Source organism: Diospyros lotus, chromosome 10 (genome assembly GCF_014633365.1).
Source record: "Diospyros lotus cultivar Yz01 chromosome 10, ASM1463336v1, whole genome shotgun sequence".
NCBI lineage: Eukaryota > Viridiplantae > Streptophyta > Magnoliopsida > Ericales > Ebenaceae > Diospyros > Diospyros lotus.
This window is the reverse complement of record NC_068347.1, coordinates 27,500,564-27,528,039: the sequence shown is the minus strand read 5'-3', so window position 1 is coordinate 27,528,039 and position 27,476 is coordinate 27,500,564. Positions and strand designations below refer to the sequence as shown.

General features: G+C 37.5%; 1 protein-coding gene across 1 annotated transcript in view; it reads right to left on the bottom strand.

The window, feature by feature from the left end:
- The window catches only part of LOC127811008 (succinate-semialdehyde dehydrogenase, mitochondrial), a 62,405-nt gene extending 42,180 nt beyond the window's left edge, over positions 1-20,225 (bottom strand). Inside the window, exons 1-3 of the mRNA XM_052350685.1 lie at positions 19,955-20,225; positions 18,879-18,992; positions 18,016-18,115 (exon numbers count right to left, since the gene is read on the bottom strand). Coding sequence (XP_052206645.1) covers positions 18,016-18,115; positions 18,879-18,992; positions 19,955-20,074 — 334 coding nt within the window. The 5' untranslated portion in view covers positions 20,075-20,225. The remainder of the gene's footprint in view (positions 1-18,015; positions 18,116-18,878; positions 18,993-19,954) is intronic.
- Between the last annotated feature and the right edge of the window lie 7,251 nt (positions 20,226-27,476).

Sequence of the window (27,476 nt, the reverse complement as noted above, 5' to 3'; positions counted from 1 at the left end):
TTATACTAGAATGACTTGGGTTTTCCTTCTTAAGAATAAGGCTACTGTTAGCACTATGTTATCGCACTTTTATTCAATGATTCTAACTCAATTTGGTACTCCTATTCAGAAATTTCGAACTGATAATGCAATGGATTATTTTAATCAACACTTGCATAAGTTCTTTCAAGACAAAGGGGTTATTCACGAGTCTTCCTGCATCAACACTCCACAACAAAATGGAGTGGCTAAGTGAAAGATGAGACACCTCCTCAATGTCACTAGAACTCTTCTTCATCATCATAATGTTCCAAAAACCTTCTGAGGAGAGGTTGTCTTGACCGCAGCCTATCTAATCAATCGGGTACCATCTAGGGTTCTTGGGAACAACAGTCATTTTCAATGCCTTTCTACATTTTTTCCCTCTCTTAACCTACATACCCCCTCTTTCTTTTAGGGTCTTTGGTTGTGTAGTCTTTGTTCATGTCATAGTTACCTAGTTCGTGGAACGCTCGGTATGTGGAACGCGGTACGGGGACGTGGTACACCACTTTTCCTGGGACGTGGTACGTGGTACGTGGGGGGTAGGTTTCATCAGTTCGCCACTTAGGGTCTTGGTACGCTTTGGTGCACCAAAGTGGAATGCCAATGAATATATAAATTTTTTAAAAAATATTTTAGATTTTTTGACCATATAAATTAGGAAGTAGGAACTAATACAAATGATTAAAATTCTTAAGATAGAGAAATGATGAAACTTACATGGGAATTGGGATTAGAAGTTAGGACTTACGAGTTTAGGATTGAAAACAATGAAGACATCAAACAAGATCAATATGATTCATGAACAAAGTCTTGATTCTTGAATCTTGATAACATTCATAATTCAAGTTCAAGAACAATTAACATTTATAATCATGAATTCATAATTAACATTGATACTCATCTCATAGTCCATAACTTCATACTTCATATACTTCCATAATCCATAATTCCCTATGCATACATGAATGCATCAAAAAGTTACAACTTACAAAAAGACCACAATAAATGAGCAAAATCTGTAGAAGGTAGATTTAGATTTTAGGCCTCTCAAGTCTCAACACTTCCTTCCTTTTCGTTTTGCCGTGCTTGTTTTGGAAGGTCTTGGCGGCTTAGTAACAAAAGATGCACTTGTTGAAGTTGAAATTGAACCCTCTTTCATGTCTTCATCTCTATTTGGCACATCACCGAAGTCCTCATCCAAATTTCTCCATCTTAGATCCTCAAGTCTTAGGGTAGAATCTTCTATGCACGAATCATCTGGATCCATATCCCATTTCCTAAATGGCCCCTCTTTGTAGTTTTCCAAGAAACGTGATTGAAGTCTAATGTTTGAGTGAATAAACACTAGCTTATCAGCTCTTGTACAATTTAATCTATTCCTTTTAACACTGTGAATATAAGAATATGTGCTCCAATTTCTTTCAGCAGAAGAACTACTTACTGGCTGTGATAATACCTTTTTTGCTACCTCTGCCAAATCTGGAGTCTCTAAGCCATATGTGGACCACCAATCAATTGCATCCATTGTTACTGCATCCATTTGAGCTGCTGCCATTGCATATAATCCTTTCTTCATGTGAAAAATAGCAAATTGTTCACGTAAAAGTTTATGTTCTTTCTCACTTTCAGCAATTCTTGAAAAAGCTTCCATAACACCTGAAATAACTTCTCTGTCCAGATTTCGAGGCCTTCTAGGATCTCCTCCAGGGGCTGGTTTTTGAAGATAATGAAGGTCATAATACTTAGGACTCAAAGCAAACCCAAGACAATGCATTGGAATGTTCATTTTCTCCCACCTAGCCAACACAATTCTTTCCATTTCAGGATAATCGCTTGCATACTTGTTTTCCTTCGTGATATCTTTTATTTCTCCAAGCATAACATCCATTCTTTCGTACATTTCTCCCATCTTGGCACCATCACCATCAGAAAATTTGATTAGCAAATAAATTGGTTTGGTAATGGTGATAATATTTTCAACTTCTTCCCAAAATTCTTCACGAATTATAATATCAGAAACTGAAGCACCCATTGTTCTTGTTCTTTCATCCCCATTTTTCACCCATTCTTTCCATGTTTTTTGAAAAATTGTTGTAGCAAGTGCCTCCCTACAATCTATTAGCCTCTTCAACATGATGTAATGGGAGGCAAATCTTGTCTTGGCCACTTTAAGCAAATCAAGTCTAGAATTACTTAGAAAAATTGCCAAAGATTGTGAATGGTTAACAAAGTATTTAACTATAGCTTTTCCCATCTTGTATGTGCTCTTCAACCACTCAAATGAATTAGCAAAATCCTTAAATACCAAATTCAATGTGTGCACAACACAAGGTGACTAAAAAATATGCTTGTGTACCTTTTCAATTTCCTTTCCTGCCAATTTGCAATTGGCAGCATTGTCAGTAACCACTTGAAGAACATTGGATGCACCAATTTCTTCAATAGCCTTCAACAAATACTGTGAGATAGCTGCCCCTGTTTTTTCAATACCAGAAAAATCATCAGCATACATGAACATAGCGCCTCTACAGTTCACTGCTAGAACATTAATTAGTGGCTGGTGCTTGACATTAGACCAACCATCAAAAACTATTGAAACCCCTTGATGATACCAAGTCTCTTTTATTGGTCCTAAATCATTCTCAACACTCCTTTTACATTCATCCAACAATGTTGTTCTTGCCTTTTCATATGAAGGACACTTATAACCAACAGGAGCATGGTTAATTGCTCTTACCATCTCACACCATTGAGGGTTTCTTAAAACATTGAATGGAATTCCATTGGCACACAATGCTTTCATCACTTGTAAATCCACAACATCTCTCCTCATTGTACTGAAAGCTTCTTCAATTTGATTTGCAGGTTGTAGCTTTTCTGTTTTAATGATTCTAGAATTCCTAAGAGAGAGACACACACCTGCCTTTTCTGCCTCTTGAACTCTCTTTCTTAATTTTTCATATTCAGTCATATTTTTCATCATTACAGAGCATCTTTGTATCCCTACCTTCTTTCCAGGTGGAGGACCAAAAAAATGATAATGTATTCTTGTATATGAGCTCTTCTTTTGTATTTTGCAGTGTTTACATTGCCAACTTTTTGAGCCTCCCGGATTCTTACCTTGTACAGCACCACATTTGGTAACCTCCTCTAGCAACGGCTTTGAGTTTGAATTATAACTTACTTTTATAAGCTCTTCCTCTAATACATGTAGACCCGATTGTTCTTTAAACACATCATCAGTATCTTCAGCTTCACTATCTTCACTTGAACATTCATGCACCTCAACTGATTCCTTGAATTTTCTCTTCCCAAAAGCCATCATAAATTGTTGTGTACACAAGAGCTATTGGAATAAGCAAAAATAAGAAACGTTATATGCTATGTATGACTGTGATGTAGGGGGCGAGAGAGAGAGAGGGGGGGGGGGAGAGGAGTTTACCATGATGTAGTGGAGCAACAATAAACAGAGCAGATTGAGCTAGCTGAGGAATAATTCTAAGTTGTTTGTGTATGTATGAAGATAACAGAGGAACAAAATGTAACTGCAACTGGCTTTGTGAGAATGTATGGGTATGGGTATGATGTAGAGACTTGGAGAAGAAGAAAGAAAAAATAGTAGTTATAGGCATCATTGCATTTCAGAATGTCTCTTCACATTTAATGTTGGATAGCAGTGGAGGAGCAGTTTCTTTTCTTTTTCTCAGTGGCTGCGTATTTTGCTTGCCATATTATGTACATATATTTTGCTATATTATATATACATCTATGATGTATATGTATATATTTTACTTGCACTGGAAGATCGGAACTGTGCATGTAGTGAAAATAATGTCTTACTATTAAGTTCATTTTTCTATTATGAACTTAATTTATAAGTCCTGATATTGCTTAATGAAATAAATTTATGTTTTTCGTGTAACTAAGGCTAGTAATTTAGAAGTTTTATATTTGATATTATTTTATAGAATAAATTTATTTGTTATTATGCTCTCCACCAGCTACAACTTTGAAGCCTCACAGTGGAAGAAGGAAATCTCATCTTCATCTTCTGCAACTTGAAGTACTCCATCGTTGAAGAAGCTTCAAAGATTTGTTGTCTATCGTCATCCATATTCCGTAGTCACCTCGATTTGGAGATGAGAAGCTCAAACGATGGGGAACTTGCTGCAACCTCTCTTCAAAACTTATAAAGATTTGATCCTTGTCGTTGCTTCCCCTTCTTGACAAAAACCATGAGCTCTTATAGAGAAAAAGGAAGAGTTGTTGCAGAGAGAAAGAAAGAAGACAATATCGGTGCTAAGAGAGAGGAAGAAGATGGCAGCAGGGACCCAGGTCTTCATTACCAGAGAACTGGGACGCGTCCCCAAGCGTTCCAAGACACAAACGCACCGCGTTCCAGTGCGCACATACTGGAACGTGGTGCTCGGGGGGGTGGGGCGTATTAGGTAACTATGGTTCATGTTCCACCTCATACTCAAGACAAGCTAAACCCTAGGGCACTTAGGTGTCATTTCCTTGGTTATTCTCCTACACAAAAAGGCTATAAGTGCTATCATCCCCCTATTCGAAAATTTCTTGTTTCAAAAGATGTGACTTTTGTTGAGTCACAATCCTATTTCGGTCATTCTACCCTTGGTCTTCAAGGGGAGAATCATACGATTGAAGACCACGTGTCCAATCTCCTTCCTAGTCTGGACCTTGGTCCACGTTCTTCAACATCAATAGACCCTAAACATTCTATTCCTAATCCTGTCCTGCATATTGGTTCTATCCCCTTATCTTCGAGTGATCACTCTCTCACCGTCCCAAATGAGTACCCAAGCCCTAAGCAAACTCATCAACCTGGATTATCAACATCTCCAGTAAGGTTCAAGGGCTCTCCTTTTGTGTATCACAGGAAACAACAGTTCATGCCTCATTCTCAGCATGAAATAACATCAGATCCCCAGCCAGATTCTATGAAGGTTTGTTCCCTTGATCCTGATCATTCCTTTGCTACTGATTTGGATATTCCTATTGCCATTAGAAAAGGTGTTAGATGATGCATACAGCATCCTCTAGCCAACTATCTCTCCTATCACAGGTTGTCCTCAAGACATGTAAGTTTTTTTACCACTCTAGATACCATTGTTATTCCTAATTCGATGGAAGAGGCTTTAAAGGATAAAAAATGAGAACTAGCCATGCAGGAGGAGATGCGGGCATTAAAGAAAAACAACACATGGGATTTGGTACCTAAGCCAAAGGGAGTAGTTCCAGTGGGCTGTAGGTGGATGTTCAACCTAAAGTACAATGCAGACGGCTCATTGGAGAGGTATAAGGCTCGATTGGTGGCCAAAGGGTACACCCAGACATATGGAATTGATTACTTGGAGACTTTTTCTCCAGTAGCCAAGATTACCACGATAAGAATTCTCGTCCTTAGCAGCTCACTATGAATGGAAATTACACCAACTAGATGTAAAGAATGCATTTCTTCATGGTGATTTAGAAGAAGAGGTCTTCATGGAGCAGCCACTAAGGAAGGAAAAGGAGATGAGGTGTGTAGACTTAAAAAGGCACTATATGGCCTCAAGCAGTCACCAAGAGCTTGGTTTGACAGGTTCTCTAAAGCTATGAAGTGTATGGGGTATCACCAGAGTAGAGCAGACCATACCCTCTTCTTCAAGCACTCGGGAAAGGGAAAAATGACTGCATTTTTGGTTTATATGGATGACATTATTGTGACAAGAAATGATATGGATGAACAGTAAGATCTAAGGAGAAAACTAGCCCAAAATTTTGAGATCAAAAACCTGGGATTACTTAAGTATTTTTTGGGAATAGAGGTAGCCTACTCCAAAGAAGGTATATTTCTATCCCAACGTAAGTATGTATTGGATCTTTTGAAGGAAACAGGTTTATAGGGAAGCAAAGGAGTATGTACTCCAATAAAGCCTAATGTGAAATTAGGCAAAGACACCGATAGCCCACTAGTGGATAAAGGCAGATATCAAAGGTTAGTAGGACGTTTGATTTACTTATCACACGCTAGGCTAGATATAGCCTATGCAATGAGTTTAGTAAGTCAATTTATGCATTGCCCGACAGAGAGTCATATGCAGGCTGTAAGGAGAATATTGTGCTACTTGAAAACAACCCCAGGTAAAGGAATCTTATTTAAAGTAGGAGGTGCTTTGGATATACAGGGGTATACAGATGCAGACTATGCTAGATCTGTAAGTGATAGGAGATCTACTACAGGGTATTGCATGTTTTTAGGAGGGAACTTGGTCTCCTGGCGAAGTAAGAAGCAGAGCATAGTGGCAAGGTCAAGTGCTGAAGCCGAGTTTAGGGCTATGGCACTTAGCCTATGTGAGTTACTATGGATAAGGATTATGCTAGAAGATTTGAAGATTGATGTCAAGGAACCAATCAAGTTATTTTGTGACAACCAATCAACCATAAGCATTGCACATAATCCTGTACAACATGACAGGACCAAGCACATTGAGATTGATCGACATTTTATAAAGGAAAAGCTTGAAAAAGGTATAATTCAAATTCACTATGTTTCTTCTGAACAACAAATAGCAAATTGTTTGACAAAATGATTACCAACTAGAAGATTTGAAGATCTAATATGCAAGCTAGGAATGATATTCATTCACCAGCTTGAGGGGGAGTGTTGACATGAAAGGAAAGGAAAGAAGAAGAGGTTGCAGCCTGTTTTTGGAATGCTTTATTTAAGGAATGATTTATTTAAGATTTTATCTTGATTAGATTAGTTTCTTAAACAAATTAGGAATCTTTCCTAATCCCATTGTATCATAATCTTTCCTAAATGTGTTGTAATCCTTCTTATTGTAAACTTTCTATAGCTGTAATTTCCAACCCTATAACTAGGGTTGGACATAATGAATATTTATGCTTTCCGTTCAAAATCTTCATCAACCATTCGAGAATTTTGGCAATTTTCATATTTGCAGGCAAGTATCTTAGCTTGAACCAACAGTTGTAACAAACAACACTAGACATTAGTGGGAATAATTAAAAGTCAACTCCTTGGCCACCGAGTTTGGCCTTCCCATGTTAATGTGATGTAACAACCTTATTTTGTTGAGGTGGGTTGAGTATCATTCAAATTTAAGTTGGTGTGAATTTACTTGCCTTGCAATGAGAAGCCCTTTTACTTCTCCATTCTCCTTTCATCTCCCTTCTCTTCTGTTTGCTAGAAAACCAAATTATAAGCTCAGATTACCATTCATAACTTCATATTATGCACAAATTGGGCCCCAAAACCTACCAAATCACAACTTAATTAATTAGCCTCCTCTCTCTACAGTTTGCACAATTTAAAGCAGTCCTTTAATATCCAGCAATCTCCCTCTAAATGGTGAAACCAATATGACTTGTTTGCTATACCTTAAATCTACAACTTTTTCATAATTTAAACCCACCAAAATCAAGCCTTACTATTAGGTGGCTTCTGGTGACTTCCCAACATTTTTTTTTTTTTCCAAGAATGTGACTACTGGGAACGTTCCCAAGAATCACCTTCATTGGGAAAGTAAGATTCTTGTGTTTGGTATGCATGGAATAGCATGAATTAAAATACTAGAAAAGTACGTTGCAAAATCACTTTCCCAAGAATGTTGCAGACCAAACGTAGAAATTTAATTGGTGGGAATCACATTCCCAGGGAAGCAGCTCACTTTCCTTGTACCAAACACCACCTTAACTTTTGAAGCTGCACTACACCAATTTGGTAGCAGGGCTGAAAGATCCTATTTTATTTTGCATCTGTTAGAGTTTGTCTAGAGTATTGATGGCAGTGATAGCAGTATTTTGCACAGGTTATTATGCAGTTTTAGAGGGTAGAGATGGGCGATGGCCTCACTTGCAATTAGAAATTAAGTTGGGGGGTGAACTGGTAATATCCATACCAGTTTTATAATAGCCCAGGCATCATTAACGCATGATGCTATTGTTGCACGAGAAAGCTTTGAGTGAGGAAAGGCTATGATTTTAGAACAGCTTTTGTAATCTTGAGATAAGGCTTGTAATCATGGGGTGCAACCAGCTGGACTGATCATTGTTCTTTGAATCAAAGAAGGCTGCTCCTGGAGGGTTCTTAGGCTGGATGTAGGGTTGTCCTTGGGGGAAATCTGAACTAGGATAATCAACTTGTCTCATGTGGTTTGCTTTACTTTCTGTTATGTTTATCATTTCAATTTCATTCTTTAATTTGTTCTTTCAATTTCGTCCGTGAGTATGTGCAATTGAGAGTGGCCTAACTTATGTCTAAGAAATTTGATCCAGTAACCCTAAGTATAACAAATTGGTACCAGAGCCTATCCCTAGTATCAAGATTTGTCGAGATTTCATTTGTTTTGATTCTTGGTCATAGAATAGTGTCAAATAATGGCTACAACTAGGTATGACATAGAGAAGTTTGATGGCCAGAATGATTTTGGCCTTTGGAAGATGAAGATGAGGGCTTTACTAGGAAATTTAGGATTGGAAGAGGCCTTAGATAGTGAGGAAAAACCACCAGAAACTCTTACAGATGAATAGAAAAGAGAAGTAACTAGACAAAGAAAAGAAACTAATAAGAGAGCATTCAATACACTGATATTAAGCCTAGGGGACAAAGTATTGCAGGAGGTGTCTAAAATGACAACCGCATGTCACAGAACCCAGGCCAAATTTTGCTGCGGATTTATTTACCTGTTATGTTTCTTTATTTGCCTGCTATGTTTCTTTATTATTCCATAGTAATTCTCTTTTTCCAACTGTTAGTTAGTTAGAGAGAATGTCCAGCTGTAATAAAGGTGTTGGGATAAGACAAAATAGTTAGTTGTGGGGGCTGCAATCTGCTGTGGCAGCACCCTAGGACAGCTATATAAGCCCAAACGGCTCCTGTAAGTGGATCATTGAGTATCAATTAACGAATTCCAGATTCTTCTCCCTACATTCTCTCTATCTCCCAACTATTCTCTTCCTCAATCTTCTTCTTCTCTCTAAACCTTTCTTTTCTCCTACAATTTCCTAGCCTATTCTAATCCATATCGGACGGAAGTTGACAGCGGTCACAGCGCAACTGTGACATCTGGTATCAGAGCATCGATTTCGGCAGCAGAGGACCACGCGAAGTAATGGCCGAAGGCACTCACATGAAGAACATGGAGTCACAACTCCAGCAAGTCACCTCGACCGTGGGAGAGTTCCAACATCGCGCAGATCGTTTGGAGCTGAGTTCTAAGAAGAACTACGAGGCTATCGGAAAACTGGAGCGTAGGCTTGAAAACGGTTTGAATCAGATGAGGGAGGATATCAACCAGATGAGAGAGGAGATGGGGAATCAGCTTCAGCGATTCATGCTGATGTTCACCCAGCAAAACCAGGTAAGAATAGCCCCTAACTTCCCTCCTAGAGCTAGAATAGAACCCATTTTGCATAATGAAAGGGGGAACCGAAGCAATGGGACCTCAGAGGTTGAGGAGGAGTAGGACGATGAGGTCGAAACTGAAACAAGGAGAGGAAGAGAGGACAGATTTACTCCACCCCAACCGGGCTTTCCAATGCCTAGAATGGAGATACTGGTATTTGAAGGAACTAATGCTAGGTGGTGGATTAAGAAGTGTGAACGGATGTTCGAATGGTATAACATACCAGTAGAGAGAAGGGTGGCCTTGGCTGCGGCTTATTTTGACAATACGGTGGATGCATGGTTTCAAGGATGGACCCGAACGAGGGGAAACTACACCTGAAGGGAGTTTTCGGAGAAGTTATGTGAAAGGTTCGGGAAGCGGACCATGTCAGACACTATAGAGGAATTCAATAAGTTAAGACAAGCGGGAAATGTTGGGTCTTACTTGAGGCGTTTTGAGGAGCTGAGATCATTGATGGGTGACAATGACCCCCACCTGTCAGAAGCTTATTTTGTTTCTAGCTTCCTTAGCAGCCTCAATGAGGATTTGCGATCGATGGTGAAAATGATAAGGCCTCGGACAGTGGAACAAGCGGCTGAGAGTGCTAAGCTGCAAGAGCTAGTGGTTGAAACCCTTATGAAAAACAGAGACAGCAACAGAAAGTGGTAACCAATGGAAATTGGCAGCAAGGGGTGAGCAGTAAAGGGACTTACAGAGATTTGGCTAAAGGAGGTACAGGAGGGAGAAATGTAGGTGGTCCATATCAAGGGGGACGGATGGAGGAGACTAAGAAGCTTCCTGGCGCTTGTTACAGGTGCGGGGATAGGTACTATCCTAGGCACCAATGCAAACGCCAACTATTATTGCTAGAAGGAGACAAGGATGGTGATCTGGATGCGGAAGAAGTAGAAGATTTCAGGGAAATTAGAGGGGAGAATGATGGAGAAATATCCCTCCATGACCTCAAGGGGATCACCAACAACAAGATAATTAAGGTTGAAGGGAAGGTGAAGGAAGGCAGCTTGTCAATTCTAATTGACAGTGGGAGCACCCATAGTTTCCTTAACAATAGCACCGCTAGAAAGCTGAAGTTCCAACTCACTGGGACACCGCCCTTGAGTGTGGTCGTTGCTAATGGAAACCGAGTGTTGAGCAATTCGGCCTGCCTAGGTTTCATATGGGAAATGCAGGAGGAAGAATTTGAGGCAGACCTTAGATTGTTGCAGTTAGGAGGGAGTGATGTGGTGTTAGGAGTGGATTGGATGAAGGGAGTGAGTCCCATAAGCTTTGATTTCAACCGAATGGAAGTCTCATTTGAAAAAGAAGGGAAGAGGATGACGCTTACCAATGGGCAAGAAGTTGCAACCTGCAAGATGATCACGGGTAAAAGGCTGCAAAGGGTCCTCAAGAGCAAATGGAATTAGTTCACGCAGCTGTTCTCCATTGTGGAAGTGGAAGAGAATCCTAATGGAAGAGGACAGGGGGAGCTCCAACTCACTGTCAACCACCAGCGTAAAGATGCCGACCAGGTATGCACATTATCCTTTATTGATGAATTGTTGGCAAACTTTAAGGACCTCTTAGTGGAACCAAAGACCCTTCCTCCTAACCGAACTTTGGACCATGCCATTAACCTAAAACCCAATGTAGAGCCAATCAATGTCAGGTCATACCGTTATGCCCCCATCCAAAAAATTGAAATCGAAAGGATGGTAAAAGAGATGTTGAGCCAATCCTTCATTAGACCAAGCCAAAGTCCATTTGCTTCCCCTGTCCTAGTGGTAAAGAAAAAAGATGGCACTTGGCGATTTTGTGTAGATTATCGCCAACTTAACTCTCTAACCATCAAAGACAAGTTCCCCATTCCCCTTGTTGAAGACCTTATGGATGAACTTCACCAAGCCAAGTTCTTTTCCAAGTTAGATTTGCGCTCGGGCTATCACCAAATAAGGATGAAGCCCGAAGTCATCCACAAAACGGCCTTCCGCACACACCATGGTCATTTTAAGTTCTTGGTGATGCCCTTCGGCCTCACCAATGCCCCAGCCACTTTCCAATCTCTAATGAACCAGATATTTGAACCTTATTTAAAGAAGTTCATCCTTGTATTCTTTGATGACATCCTTGTATACAGCCCCACCTTGGACCAACACCTCATCCACCTAAGAACCACTCTTGAGGTCCTTAGAAGAAACCAGCTATTTATCAAAAAATCTAAATGTGCATTTGGCCAAAACCAAGTGAAATAATATTTGGGACACTTAATTTCAAAAGACGGAATCAGCACCAATCCCAGCAAGGTGGAGGCCATGCTCAGTTGGCCGAAACCCACTACAATAAGGGCTCTTAGGGGATTTCTGGGGCTGACTAGTTACTACCGCAGGTTTGTTAAGGGATATGGGGTCCTGAGCAAGCCACTTACAAATCTGTTAAGGAAGGGAAACTTCTAGTGGGGGTCGGAGGCAGATTCTGCCTTCAAGGGGCTGAAGTTGGCAGTAAGCAGGGTTCCCACACTGGGATTGCCAGACTTCAACAAGCCCTTCGTGCTGGAGATGGATGCTTGCGGAGTTGGGATAGGCGCAGTGTTGATGCAAGACGGAAGACCATTGGCTTTTCTAAGTCAAGCCCTCAGTCCTAGACACTTGGGTATTAGTGTTTATGAGAAGGAATTCTTGGTTGTCCTAATGGCTGTTGAAAAGTGGCGCCACTATTTGGAGGCGGGAAGGTTTGTTATCAAAACGGATCACGAGTCCCTGAAGTTTTTGCTCCAACAAAAGCTTCAATCTCAACTCCAAAAGAAAGGGATGACCAAACTAATGGGATTGGACTACTCAATTCAATACAAGAAAGGGAAGGAGAACCTAGCAGCAGATGCCTTGTCCAAGTGCCAAGAAGAAGCCAGATCTGCCGCCATGACTGTGGTAATTCCTGAATGGTGTAAAGAGGTGGTGGACAACTATGAAGGAGATGACCGTATTAAGGGCCTGCTGGAAAAATTGGCTCTGGGAAGTGGGGAGGCAGAAGGCTATATGTTGAGGGATGGGCTGCTGAGGTATAAGGGCCGGATAGTAGTAGGCCACAAGGAGGAGCTTAAGAGTAAAATTCTACAGTCACTTCATGAGTCTCCTTTAGGGGGACATTCAGGCATCCAAAACACCTACTTGAGGGTGCGGCAGCTATTCCACTAGCCAAGGCTGAGGGGAACGGTCAAGGGTTTTGTCTTGGGGTGTGATACATGTAAGAGGTGCAAACACGAGAACGTGGCATACCCCAGTCTCCTACAACCACTGCCCATTCCAGAACAGTCATGAACAAGTGTGTCCATGGATTTCATCAAAGGACTGCCACATTCTGAGGGCAAGGACTGCATAATGGTGATTGTCGACAGGCTCACTAAGTTTGCGCACTTTGTGGGGCTAGCACACCCCTACACAGCCCAGGAAGTGGCCAGGGCGTACACTGACCGGATAGTCGCAATGCACGGGGTCCCTAAGACTATCATATTCGACCGAGATAAGATTTTTACCAGTCACTTTTGGAGAGAGTTGATGAAAAATATGGGCACGGAACTCAACCTCTCGACTGCATATCACCCTCAATCAGATGGGCAGACCGAGAGGGTGAACCAAAGTCTCGAAACCTACCTCCGCTGCGTGTGTTTGCTGCAACCTAAGAGTTGGCATAGGTGGCTAGCTCTAGCTCAATGGTGGTACAATTCCAGCCACCACGCATCAATAAAGATGTCACCCTTTGAAGTTGTATTCGGGTTTAAACGTCCAATCCTACCCGCCATCGAAGAGTGCACCTCAGCTGCTGCAGTTGAGGAGTATTTCCAGCAAAGGAGAGGGGTGATACAACAACTCATACAAGAGTTGGCATCAGCCCAAAACTGGATGAAGCAGCAGGCTGATAGGAGGAGGACTGACAGAGAATTTGGAGTAGGAGAGAATGTATATCTACAGCTGAGGTACCCCCATCTTAAAGCCATTTCGCAAGGGCCAGTCTCTAAACTCAATCCTAAGTACTTCGGGCCTTTCCCTATAACGGCTAAGGTGGGCAAGGTGGCTTATCGTTTGCAACTGCCCGAAAGTTCCCACATTCACCCAGTCTTCCATGTTTCCCTACTGAAGAAGTCAACAGGGCAGGAACGAGTGAACCCAAAGTTGCCTGCTTTACCTAAGGAGAGGGAAGGCACAAAGGAGCCAGAGGCTATATTGGACAGAAGAGTCATCTACCATCAAGGGGCTCCTCTTATGCAGGTGCTGGTCAGGTGGCAAGGAGAATCCGTGAGGGAGGACACTTGGGAGTACCTTCCCCAACTATTACGACAATTTCCCTGAACCGCCAGCCTCCTAAATATTTCTTGAGGACAAGAAATCGCTGAAGGGAAGGGCATTGTCACGGAACCCAGGCCAAATTTTGCTGCGGATTTATTTACCTGTTATGTTTCTTTATTTACTTGTTATGTTCCTTTATTTGCCTGCTATGTTTCTTTATTATTCCATAGTAATTCTCTTCTTCCAGCTGTTAGTTAGTTAGAGGTGTTGGGATAAGACAAAATAGTTAGTTGTGGGGCTGCAATCTACTATGGTAGCACCCTAGGACAACTATATAAGCCCAAATGGCTCCTGTAAGTGGATCATTGAGTATCAATTAACGAAATCCAGATTCTTCTCCCTGCATTCTCTCTATCTCCCAATTATTCTCTTCCTCAATCTTCTTCTTCTCTCTAAACCTTTCTTTTCTCCTACAATTTCCTAGCCTATTCTAATCCATATCGGATGGAAGTTGACAGCGGTCACAGCGCAACTGTGACACTGCAAAAGCTCTTTGGAAAAGGTTAGAAACCCTTTATATGACCAAGACTCCTTCTACTAGGGTCATACTCCTTCTACTAGGTTATACTTAAAAACCAAGTTCTTTTCTTTCGAGATGGGCGAGGGTCAAAAGCTACAAGATCACATTGACAGCTTCAATAAGCTGTGTTTAGATCTTGAGAATATTGACATTAAATACGATGATGAGGATAAGGCCTTAGTCTTATTGCACTCACTACCTAAATCATATGAAACCTTTGTAGATTTCTTGAAACATGGTAGGGATAAATTGTCTTTGGATGATGTAGTAGGGGCTTTAAATTCAAAAGAATTGCAGCAAAAGGTAGAAGATAAGAACTCCGTTAGTGATGCTCTCTCGGTTGGATCTAGACTGGATAGGTATGATCCTAGGCAAAGAGGAAGGTCTAGGTCAAAATCTAAGAATGGCAGGAGAATAATAAAATGTTATTACTGCCATGAGAAAGGGCATATCAAGAAGAATTGCCCTAAGAGAAAGAAAGAATCCCTAGAGAAAAACAATCATGAAATCACCATCTCTATGTGAGTACAACTATGACAATGTTGATATTCTAGTAGTATCTAAAAATGATGATGGAGAAGCATGGATACTAGATTCAGGGTGTTCTTTCCATATGTCCCCACATAGGAAATGGTTTGTGAACTATAGAGACTTGGTAGGTGGTAAGGTGTTATTAGGCAACAACCAAGAGTATAGGACCGAGGGTATTGAAGATGTAAGATTAAAGTTGCATGATGGATCGGTTAAAATCTTAAAATCTGTAAGATATGTCCCGAGTTTGAAAAGAAATCTAATTTCCCTAGGTGAGTTAGATAGAATTGGTTTCTCCTATACAGGAGATAATGGAGTCCTAAAAGTTGTTGTCATGTACCTAGGAGTATAGGAGGGTCAATGTTGTAATAGGAATATAATAAAAGGGGGGTAATCTTGTAATAGGTTTATAATAACTGTTAGGATATATTGTTAGCAAGTGGTTAGGCTGTTAGAAGTCAATGATGCCTATATAAGGCTGCTGTTAGGAGTTTATTGGACATGCTTGAATTGATAATTGAAATCTGATTCTCTCTACAATTTCTCCACAATCTCCCCCTCATTTTCTCTCTAATTTCTCCCCCATTCTTCTTCAATTTTCCCTCTAATACATTCTCCTCTTAACCTTAATTTAATCGATCGTCACAACCCTAGGGTTAGTTAGGGTTGTGATCGGAATTGGGAGGAGAAATCAGAATTATAGGAGGGAAAAATCAGTAGAAGGAGAGAGAGGTATTGAGAGAAAGGGGGAGAAGTTGAGGGAGATTGGAGAGAGTCTTAAGAGAGAAAATCAGATTTCATTCATTCAAATCAAGTATGTCCAATAAACTCCTAACAGCAGCCTTATATAGGCATCATTGACTTCTAACAGCCTAACCACTTGCTAACAATATATCCTAACAGTTATTATAAACCTATTACAAGATTACCCCCCCTTTTATTATATTCCTATTACAACATTGACCCTCCTATACTCCTAGGTACATGACAGTTGCTAAAGGATCACTAATAGTGATGAAAGCAGTCCTCAACAATGGTATTTATGTGATGCAAGCTTACACTTTGTGGGGGAGAAGTTGCAGCCACTAAAGAGAAAGCCTATGATAAGTATAAAGGAGATAATGGAGTCCTAAAAGTTGCTAAAGGATCACTAATAGTGATGAAAGCAGTCCTCAACAATGGTATTATTGTGATGCAAGCTTGCACTTTGTGTGGAGAAGCTGCAGCCACTAAAGAGAAAGCCTATGATAAGTATAGGCCATGGCATTTGAGGACGGCTCACAATAGTAAGCAAGGACAAAAGGAGGTATCTAAGAAAGGGATATTAGGAGAGGGAAAAGTTGCAGATGTGGAAAAGAGTGAATAATGTAGATTTGGTATAGCTACCAAAGTTAAATTCTCCAAAAAGGCCTTGAATTCGTCTATGGCCCCATTATAGGCCATGCATTAGGATCTATGGGGCCCTATCCAAACCTTGTCTCATGGTGGAGCTAGGTTACTCGTGCCTATTAGAGATGAAGTTTCCCTAAGAAATCCCAAGCAATCATGAGCTTGCTGGAAGGTTGTCTCTGGTGTGAAGGGTTATGAGTTGTGGAGTTTGGAATTAGGTATGCCCAGGTCTATTATAGCTAGGGAACTTACCTATGATGAAAATTCCACCATGAAAGACAAAAAATTAGATGATTCTAATGTCAAGGAAGGTAATCCAGAAGGCTGTGTAATATAAACAGCAATTAGAATTTCTTGAAAATGTATTATATAGCCCCATGAACCAGGACTCAGAAGTAGATAATCTGGAAAATGATGTAGACAGCTCCATTGATCAAAATCCAGGTTAGAAAAGGGAAAGGGAAGAAGGATCATCTAGTATAGGCAGTGAGCAAGGGAATGGAAGATATAATGTTGTCTAGGATAAGTAAAAGAAGGAATAGAATGCCACCAGAGAGGTATGGACTTACGGTCTAAGATTCCTATGCACTGTTAAGTGCTATAGAAGAGGCTGGTGAGGAACCCCTTTCTTATGAAGAGGAAATGCACTCAAAAGACTCCAATAAATGGCTGGTTGCCATGAAATGAGAAGTGGAGCCGCTTTGGACTTTAGTGGATGAACCCTTAGGTTAAAGGGGTGGTGAGCTGTGAAGTGACTATTTGAGATTAAGGTAGGTGCTGGAAATGAGAAAAGCCTAGGTAAAAAGACTAGGCTAGTGGCTATTAAGCTAGGACAGCACATTAAGACTTAATTCTTGTTTAAATGGTGTCATTAACAGCCTTTCTCCATGAAGGTTTAAGAGGAAATGATCTTATAGAATAGCCCAAGGGATTTGAGGTTAGAGATAAAGGTAAGCAACTATGGTTGCTTAGAAGGTCTCCCTATGAAGTAAATCAATCCCCAAGGCAATGATATAAGAAATGTGATTCTCTTATGATAGTGAAAGGGCTTAAAATGAGTGCGTTTGGTAGCTGTGATTATTTCAAAGATATGCCTGATGAGATGTAAATGTATCATCTCTGGAAATCAGCCATAGAGATCCTCAAGTTAAAAGCTGAGACTTAGGTCAGCAGTTGAAGTGTGGGATCTATGAGAAGCTGGGAAAATATTAGGCATAGAAATAAAGGCAAATAGACAGCATAAGGCAGACTAGGTTATCCAAAAAACATACCTTTGTAAGCTGGTAAAGAAGTTAAGAGAGATGAGGAGTCCTCTAATAAGGAAGCAAGCAAAAGAGAAATGAGTAAGGTTCTTACTCAAATGCAGTGGTAAAGCCTAAACGCCGGAGCTGGCATGCTATGAGTCAGTCTAGCAGATCTAAGGCCAATCCGGGTAAGGTTCACTAGGATGCTGTGAAATTGGACACTTTGGTATGTAAAATTAACATTGATATGGATTTGGTTTATGGTGGAGCAAGTCTAGAAGAAGAACCTTGCATTGGCTGCTGATTATGCAGCAAAACTCTTAGAAAGAATGTTAAGGTTGAGTTGAGATGTGTACAATCTCTTGGCTAAGAACCAGTCCCACCATGAAAAGAATCAATCATATTGATGTTAGGAATAATTTCATTAGGAAAATCCTTGAGAAGGAGGAATTAATCCTAAATAAAAGGTTGCAGGTAAAGACAATGCAGCTGAAATGTTATCCAAACCCTAAAAAAAAGTAAAGATTAAGTGTATATTAGTCAAAGATACATACATTTGAATGCATCATAAGCTGAACCAATTGCATCACTTGCCTCCCTTGCACCCATGCATGGGATATTTGCTATAACTTCACCAGTAGCAGGGTTGTTGACCTGCCATGGTAAGACAAGAAGGCTTTGTCAAAAGAAGCAATGGTGCAGGAAATGAAATGGAATACATTATTTAAATGAATGGCATGGAAACAGAAAAACAACACAAGCACATGCATAGTAAACTCATTAAAGTAAAACAATTGGTTCTCCAGGAAAATAAATTATGGCAATTCAACAAAGGAGCGAGAATGCAACAACTGATGATTATGTGAGAGAATAGTGCATTAAATAACAGGCAACTTCAAAAAATTGTTTTTTTTTTCTTTTTGTATTTCTCTGATGAGCAACATAAAACAAGGTGGATTGATTTCCTTCATAAATTGGGGGCTTTACCTAGAAGATGGAATCATCCTCTACATGGATTGGGTTACCTTACTCTGTAAATCGAGGGCTTCAGCTCAAAGGTTCACACACTCCAGCATGTAGTAACAGCCCTGAGATCCTTTTTGCCTCTCTCCCTCCCTGCCTAGTTGCTTTGTCCCTCAACCTTTCTTGCCAGATTCCCTAGTTTGTTTGTGTTACTCCTTATGGAACTCATGTACCAATATACCCACACTCATCAAATATCAATCAAGTTTTTGTTCATACCAAGAAAAAACAAAATCTAATTGAAACAATATTTTTCACCATTATAATTCAAATTCAATATAGAAGCACACCATTAAACTTTGCAACCTGGCACACAAGTACAAATTCAACAAAATTATAATCATATCAAATCAAAAGCATAACAAAAAGTAGGAAAAGAGAGTGAGTTCCAAACCCCTATGGTTTTCCCATCGTAAGCATCAGTCCATTTTCCACCAATGAGGGCTTGAGTTCGTAAAAACCCAGAACTATTGAGCCGAGCCGCAACACTTTGTGCCTCCGTGCTAATCTGACCATCAAAACCATTGTCAGACACATGCTCATTTTCAAATTCATTGCAAAATAACTAAGCTTGTGCAAATTCAACTTAGGATAAATAATAGAACGTGATCATGAACAAGGAGAAAAGGTCAGAAAAAACAAAAAGAAAAGATAATGCTCCAAGTTTCAAGTATACACTGGAAGTTTCAAATGATAACACTTCCAAATCCTTTGCGAGACAAAAAAAAATGGCACCAATCTCTTATGGAAGATTTTCTTTCCCTCTACTTAAGAAAAACTGGCAGACATTATGCCACAAAATAAACAGGGGGAAAAAAACAACAGAATCATTCCAATTCATGCTCCAATTACTTCTCTTTGGCACTACAGAAAACACACACACAATAGCAGCAAGGGTGAAGGAACGACAGGGAAAATGGGAGGAGGAATATGATTGGAAAATTTTAAATGCGTGAATAACCAACAAATGCAACAATCTGAATCCCACTATGTGGGGTCGACTACATGAATTCTTAGCTTTCCAACCCTCTCTATCATGGCCATATATTTGAAAGCCTAAATAACCGTTGCCTTCATTTTCTCACAACAATGACAACAAAACACACGAAAGATGAACCAGACTATCTACTCGACAGTTGACTTCTGGGATTTAGGGAAAACGTAAGAAACAAAATTATGTTTGATTGAACAAGGGAAAACGTCAAAAATAAATAAGCAATGCTGTACATTTCGGATATCCCGATTACTCCCTCGGTCTTCTCGGCTACCAAACAGGGACGGAAGCTAAGAGCACAAGCGTACCACTACCGTACATATCCAATTCACATGTCCTAAAACCTCACTCCGAATCGATCAATATAGCAAACTGACGCCGAGAATCACAAAGTCACAATCGAATAACAAAAATATATAGAAAGATAATCAGACAGAAAATGATCCGATCCATAAAGGGGGAGAGAGGTGATACACCTGGCGACAGAGGACAGTGACGGGGTGATGCATGGAAGAGCAGTGTGCAGAGCGGGCAGGAGCGGCAGTGCCACCACCGACGGCCGCGATGCGTGTCAGCGCCGCTGCCATCCTCCACATTTTCTGGGATCGAAATAGAGAAATATTTCTTCTTCAATACAGCTTTGGAAGAGAGACCGGTCGGAGGTAAAGGGCAAAGAGTAGTCACTGCTCCCTGGCGATGCAATGCGTTTGGGATATGATCCCAAGTCGAAGAGCTTGGAATGGAAATATGGAATATCAGGATATGCATTGAATTTATTATTTTAAAATAAGCGCCCCATCATTTTTATAAATAGTGTTATTCAATGGATATGCATTGAATTAATTTAATAATTCGCTGCTTGAAAAACTGAAATTAAATTATTTTTTTAGTTTCAATTCAAAAATTAAAATCGGAATCGAAAATTTATAGTTCGGTTTCAATTTTTAAAAAAAATAAAACTGAGAAAAACAAAATAAATATTCAACCGTCAATTTTTTTACCGTTAGTCTACAATGTGAACTATCAAAAATTATTTTTTTTAATAATTATTAATATTTAAAAAAATACTTAAAAACTCTATAAATAACAGTTCAATTTTATTTTTGATTCACAGCTCAATTCTCACTTCTTGCTATCATTCTCTCAACTTTTATTTCAATTCATTCTCTCAATTTTCATTTCAATTTCATTTTTTCCACTTAGTAATTAGAATTTAATTTTGTAATTATTTCTCTCTTAGTCTTCTAATTCTATTTAATTTTTTTATAAAAAAAAATGTCAACTCACAAAGATGAGTGAAGTTTGGAAATCTACTGGCCGTTATTTCTTGAAAATATTTATGTTAGGGCCCGCCTCCAGATATACCTGCTAGCGTGGGACATCCAAAATAAGATATTTCTAAAATGAAATACAGAAATCAACATAACTCAAAAACTTCATATAATAAACGGGTTCACTCCTACTAAGAGTAATAATCATTCATACCACATTTCTTAAGGCTTTAAAAGTCATACACTTTTTAAAATAAACAAGGGTGTCAACAACATACAAAAATAAATAACCTTTAACACTGGCCCTCCACACAAATCCCAAAATCTTTAGGTCGATGGGAGATCTCTGTACATGTCTAAAATCCAGTTCAAGCCCCACTAGACTCTCTTTCCGTTATAGATTTTCTCTTATCTGGAATGACAATAAGCAACAAGTAAGTCACAAGACTCAGCAAGCACAAATATAGCAAAGGGAATAAATATAAGATGGATTTATAAAGGCATGCATAAAATAAGAATCAATAAAAGACCTCTACCTGACATTTAAAACAAAGCTTTAGATCATGCCTTCTACATTATTAATAGCATATCTCCTTACTTAACAACAAGGCACACATGAAACTCATAGAGTGATATTTGCACAATTTAAATAATGGCATAAAACCCATTTTTTCCATATGTGACTCATGGTACAAGAAGCCACCAATTCATACTCATGCAATTTTATATAATGATCGAAATACATGCGCCATACTGGCCCTCTAGGTCTCTATATCCATGACTAAAATGCATACATATATATATCAAATTCATCAACCACCACAGTGACAAGAGCATCATCTACCGGGTTTATGGCCACCTCACTCGCATCAGGGGCTCAATGGGACATCTCGTCTCACACTTGCAGAACTTAGCTGCCAGTCCAAAATAATAATAAGAAGCACAAAGATAATGATAGCAATGCATCACACAAGATAAGAGATTTCCGTGGACATGTCAATCAAAAACATTACTTAACAACTTCCAAAAACATGATCGTTATGGTTAATATAGACTTAAGAAAGCCTTAACTGACTCAAACCTTATCCAAAGTATATGATATTATACATTAAATCGAATCCCTCGAAGTTTAGATTATGACGCTTCAAACTGATCTTAATTCTAAATTCTATATTAAAAGTTATGGCCAAAACAGCAAAACTCGCACAGTGCAGTCAAGTCGTGGCCAAGTCAACTTAACCTCCTGGACTAGTTGACTTGGCAAAAAACGAGGGGAAAAGCCCAAAAGAAACTGGATTTGACTAAGTCAACTTAACCCACAACAAGTCGACTCCACGTAACCCGAAATGCACGAAATGAGCACAAACCATCCAAAATCATCCATGGCTAATCTCTTAACCCTCAAGTTGCCATTCCTTAAAGAAAATATGGGGAAAACAAGCCCTATAGAGACCCAAAACAAGACTTAATGACCTCTTTGATAGAAACCTACATTTAAGAAAATATGGTAACAAACCACTGAACGTAAGTTTTCAAAACACCATTGAGGATATGAACATATGAACATGGATTATACATATGGATATAACTTGCATTAAAAAAAAGTAGAAGAAATGAAGATGGATGCTTGCCTTTAGATGGAGAGACCAAGAAGATGAAGATCTTGCCCAAGGTTGAAGACCCTCCACTTGAAGCTCTATTCTCCACCAAGAGAAGAGAAAAATGAATGAAGAAGAAGATGATGATGATGAAAAAAATAAGAAGAATGGAGAGGCTACTGAGAGCACTAAGAAAATGAGAGAGATAATGAGATTTGTTAATATTTGTGATTCAAAATGTATTTTACATTTGGGCTGTATTTCATATGTATTTGTGTATACGTATATAAATTAAATTGGGCCAAAGCCCAAGCTCGTATCTTGCTTCTTTTCTTGTTATTTTCATTCATGTCCCTTAGCCCATATATATAAAGGCTGGCATTTGGGGGAAATGTGTGTGCAACAGTTAGAAAATAAGCCTTAATCGAGCATCAAGATCGCGAAGAAGATTGAAGGCGCTCTTTGCGAATCAGAATGAAGAAGACAATGGCGGTTTCGATCTCGTTCCTGGTAAATGCATAATCGCTTGGGTGGTTTGAGGGAGAGATTGATGAGGTTTGAGTGCATGTGTTACTCGGGTATTTTGAGCTTTGTACTCTGGTTTTGTTTTGTCTTTTGTTTTTTTGGTTTGGTTTATGATTTAAGAGTTGCCGTGAGGATCTTGTATATGTATTCTATAAATCCCTTGTTTATATTCATATAATGGATTGACTAAAGGCGGAGCCTATGCCGTGAGTAGGATCTTTTGATCCGAACACGTATATGCACTGTTTATTTTCTATTCTTGCGTGCGTGCGTTGTGTTTGCGTTTATGTTTCGTTCTATTCGAACTTCTTGGATCGTTGGTACTGCCATAGTTCTTGGTTGTGTGTTGGTTTACACAGGTGATTTCTCAACAAGATTGAAAATTGAAGAAGAAGTAAGAAGGTATGGCTGCCTTATCGCCACCAACTTTGCTTATTTTTTTCACATTTGCCTCCTACACTCAGACACACAACACTACTTTATCAAGCCCATTTTGGTCTTTTGGCTTTATTTATATTTTCTTATTCATTTTTCTTTAATCACCAAATTTACGCACACATATATATAATTTATGTTAAGGCCCACTTTTATTTAAGACCCAAGCCCACTCAAAAGCCCAATTCATTTTAGGCCCACGGGGTTTCTCTAAACCCATTACTTCCATTAGTCTTAAACATTTGGTCGAAGCACACTTAATATCATTATTTATGTTTTATTTTACACACTCACAATAATTTATTTTCAAGCAAAATATTTTTCCAAAAAAATACTATTTTAAATTAATTGCCCTTAACCACAAAGAAACAATTTGCACCATTTAACCTCTTAAACACCCATAGATTATTCTTAGCATCTCACAATTAAGGCTCACATAAAATGCACGACACCAAAAATATAATTATTATCTAAGACCCATTAAATGGGTCATTACAATTTCTATACAAGAATCTTAACACATAAACATTGATGATGAAGGTGATAATCAACAAAAAGAACAATCTACAAAAAATAAAAAATATTATAAATTCAACATTTTCAATGTACATTTAAAAAAAAAAATTATTTGGTTGATGAATCTATACAAGTCACTTGCAATTATTATGAGCAACAATTTAAATACAAAGATTGCAGTGTATGTAGGAGGTTTGGGAAGTATTTGAATAGCAAGCATGCAACTCAAATGGGTATTGATAAGACACAAATCTCAAATAATCGGATTTGAACCTTCTAATCCCTCATTTCTTTTTGTTTGGCCCAATGAAAAAAATAAGGAACAATTAACAAAAATTATTTATAATAAACATTTATCTTTTAGTTTTAGTAAAAAGTATAATTAATTATTGTCAAAATGCTTTAAATCCATCAGCTAAATGTATGCCTAGAACCACTCTTATATTTACACTTCATTCACTTTATAGAAACGGAAAAAAATAGTTATAATGTTAGCTCTATTGTTTTATATCCCCACAATGGGATATTTGTGAAAAAATAAATAAATTTATTAAAGTGTTTAATGATGTTACATTATACAGTATTTATGTTATACCTTCATTATTTTTAATGGTATGCATTAATATTGTAACTGTTATGCAATGGTATGAAAATATAATAAAGAGTTAAAAGAAACAATTAGTTTTATGGAAATAAAATGGTGCAATTATTTTGATAAAATTCCTGGAATTTATCTTGTTGCTATTGTTTTTTTTTATCTTAGACGTAAATTAAATGGTTTGTTTGGTTATTTAAATTTGCACGTTGAATGTTTATAGGAAAAACTGATTATGACTAAATTATATTAGGAAGTTAATTTTTTATATGTATATTGAGTTTAGTGTTAATTTTAGTAATGTTACTTAAGAATCTTCTCAATCTTTAAAGAAGAATTTTTTAAAATGATTAAGGTGGAATAATTATTATTTAAAAGGCAAAAGAAACGAAGAAATTTATCAAATTCTACATTTGAAATTGATTTATATCTAACAACTTATTTTGAGTTTAATATTTGTCATCTTTAAAAGATTTTTTAATTTTATAATGATGGAAAAAACATTAAAACACTATTCCTATTTTATCACGAATTTTAGCAACTTCTATCTTAATGATGGTAGCTGAACAAGCATTTAGTACGAAAAAAAGTATTTTGGACGAGACACGATCAAGTATAACTCTTGAATTGCTTGAGGCACAAGCTTATGTGGATGATTGGACAAAAATGAAAACTTAGACAATAAGAGATCGTCGGCAATAATAATAAAGATTTATATGAGATTACAATTGAAACCATAATAATTGAAATTTTCAAAAATAATTTCGATCAAGATAACAAATTCAAATAGTAAGTGAATTATATGAACTTTGATTCTTTTAAACCCAAAAGCATATGTACACAATTTAATTTATATAAATTAAGTTCAAATTTATTTTTTTATTAAAAATTAAATATATAACATATTGTAATATATTGTGCTTTCATTCAAATTGATTCAAATTGAAACTAGGATCCCCAGTTCCATAACCATGGTCAAGCCTAGAAATATGTTCATGATTTAGTAGCAGGAGAGTGGCTAAATTGGAATATATTTTTATAAAATAAGTAAAGGTAATTGCACAAAAGAGGAAAAAAAATCAAATTTTACCTTGCATCAATTTTTATTGAATTTTTATTTTTTTTAATATTAGTATCCAAATTTATATTATTTTTTTAATTTTAACAAACTCTTACTTTTTTATCCAACTTTAAATTTATTTTAATTTTAAACAAATGTTAATATTCTATTAGGTAGTGTTTGTTATATAGATCGAAAAATATGGGATATAAAAAATATTTATAACAAAAGTGTTTTTCATTGTATTTGTTAAATTTTTTGAAAAAAGTCACATTACTCCTTATTTTAAACTTTTAAGATAAATTTATCCATCATCTATATTCAGACAACTTATCTTGAACTTTATAGATAAGTTATCTCAATAGAGACTTATCTTAATTATTTTAATAAATACTATTTTAATAAAAATCATTAAATGTTTATGTGATCTATAGATGCGGCTAATGTGGTTGTTAACTTAATAGTTTTTGCCACATTAACTTACATTTATAAAAAGCATAAATTGCAAAAAATACCGTTAAGGTTTGATAAAATTGTAGAAAATATTTGACGTTTCAAAAATAGCAATAATCGCTCATGTTGTTAAATGAAAAAGGTAAAATAACCAATTTACCCTTAATTCTCCCTCATATCTCATTTGATTGAAAAATAAAAAATAAATTGATGCCAACACGAAACCAAGTGGGTTCATCACTAATGTAGTAGGTTTCATGCTGACATGTTAATGATGAACCTAGTAGATTCCATGTCGGCATGTAGTGAATCCATCTAGGTTCGTTACCTAGGTTTATCACCTAACTTCTTATTGAACCAAGATATGAGTTCAAAGAAAAGAGAGAAAGAACTCGTGTTAGCAAACCTCATCAGTGTTCATTGTTATCTTTGTGAACAACCTTCATCATTATAGAAAGAGAATAAATATATAATATATATATATGTATATATTTGACCTTACTGTTGTCTTTGTTGTTGTCGGCATCACTTTGAACAATATTGTTGAATATTTGATTTTGATGTTTAGTTAAAAGCATATGCTCTTAATTGAAATTAAGTTGTTAATTGAGTAATAGTGTTTTTTAATTGATTAACATGTCATTTACTTGAGTAAACTCGAGCAAGCTCATTATCAATCGAGCATATGTGTTCAGGAAAGTCAATTGTAACTAACTTTCAAACATTACTCGATTAATTGCATATTTGTAATCGAGTAAAAAGTGTTAGAATTTGAAGACTAATCAACAAACATTTTAGCTGAATAGAGTAATATTTTTCTAATTAAGGAAATATTTTATTTGAGTAACAAGCGTTATACTCGACTAATTAATATTTGAATTGAGTAAGAGTATTTAAACAATCACTACTAAAATAAGTGATGATATAACCTTAGTAAAGTAATCAGATATTTTATGTTAGTAGTATATACCCTAATGCTAGATTTGAATTGCGTCTTGTGAGGTTGTAATACATTTATTGTATATTTGTATATATCAATAAAATACAAATTTATCTTCATTCGTAAACTCTTTAGTTCTTGTATGAATAAGTCCTTAGATCTTTTGTTTGATAATTTTATTCTCAAGATGTTGAGACTATGTGACAAGAATATCTAGTAACATGACTTTTTAAAAGATTCTCGATCCTTAGATTCTTTATATGAAAACTTAGATTAGTCGAGTATGGACTATCACGTACTTTACTACCATTGATCAATATGAGTTATTAATAGTAACGAATGGTATGTCACATGCCATATGACATGGAGATGTCTCTAATAAATGTTGGATTACATATATCTCATCATATGCGCATCAGAATAAAATTTAATCTACGATATCACGTTTTTCGCAAATTATGGTTTACAAAAATTAAAGGCAAAAATGAAAAAATACCTTTTGATGAAATTCGATTTCACCATTAGGTTCCCCGCTATATAATCCTCCAAGTGTAGGATGTTAAGTCAGTTCACTTGAAAACACTTAGATCCAAGAATCTCAATAT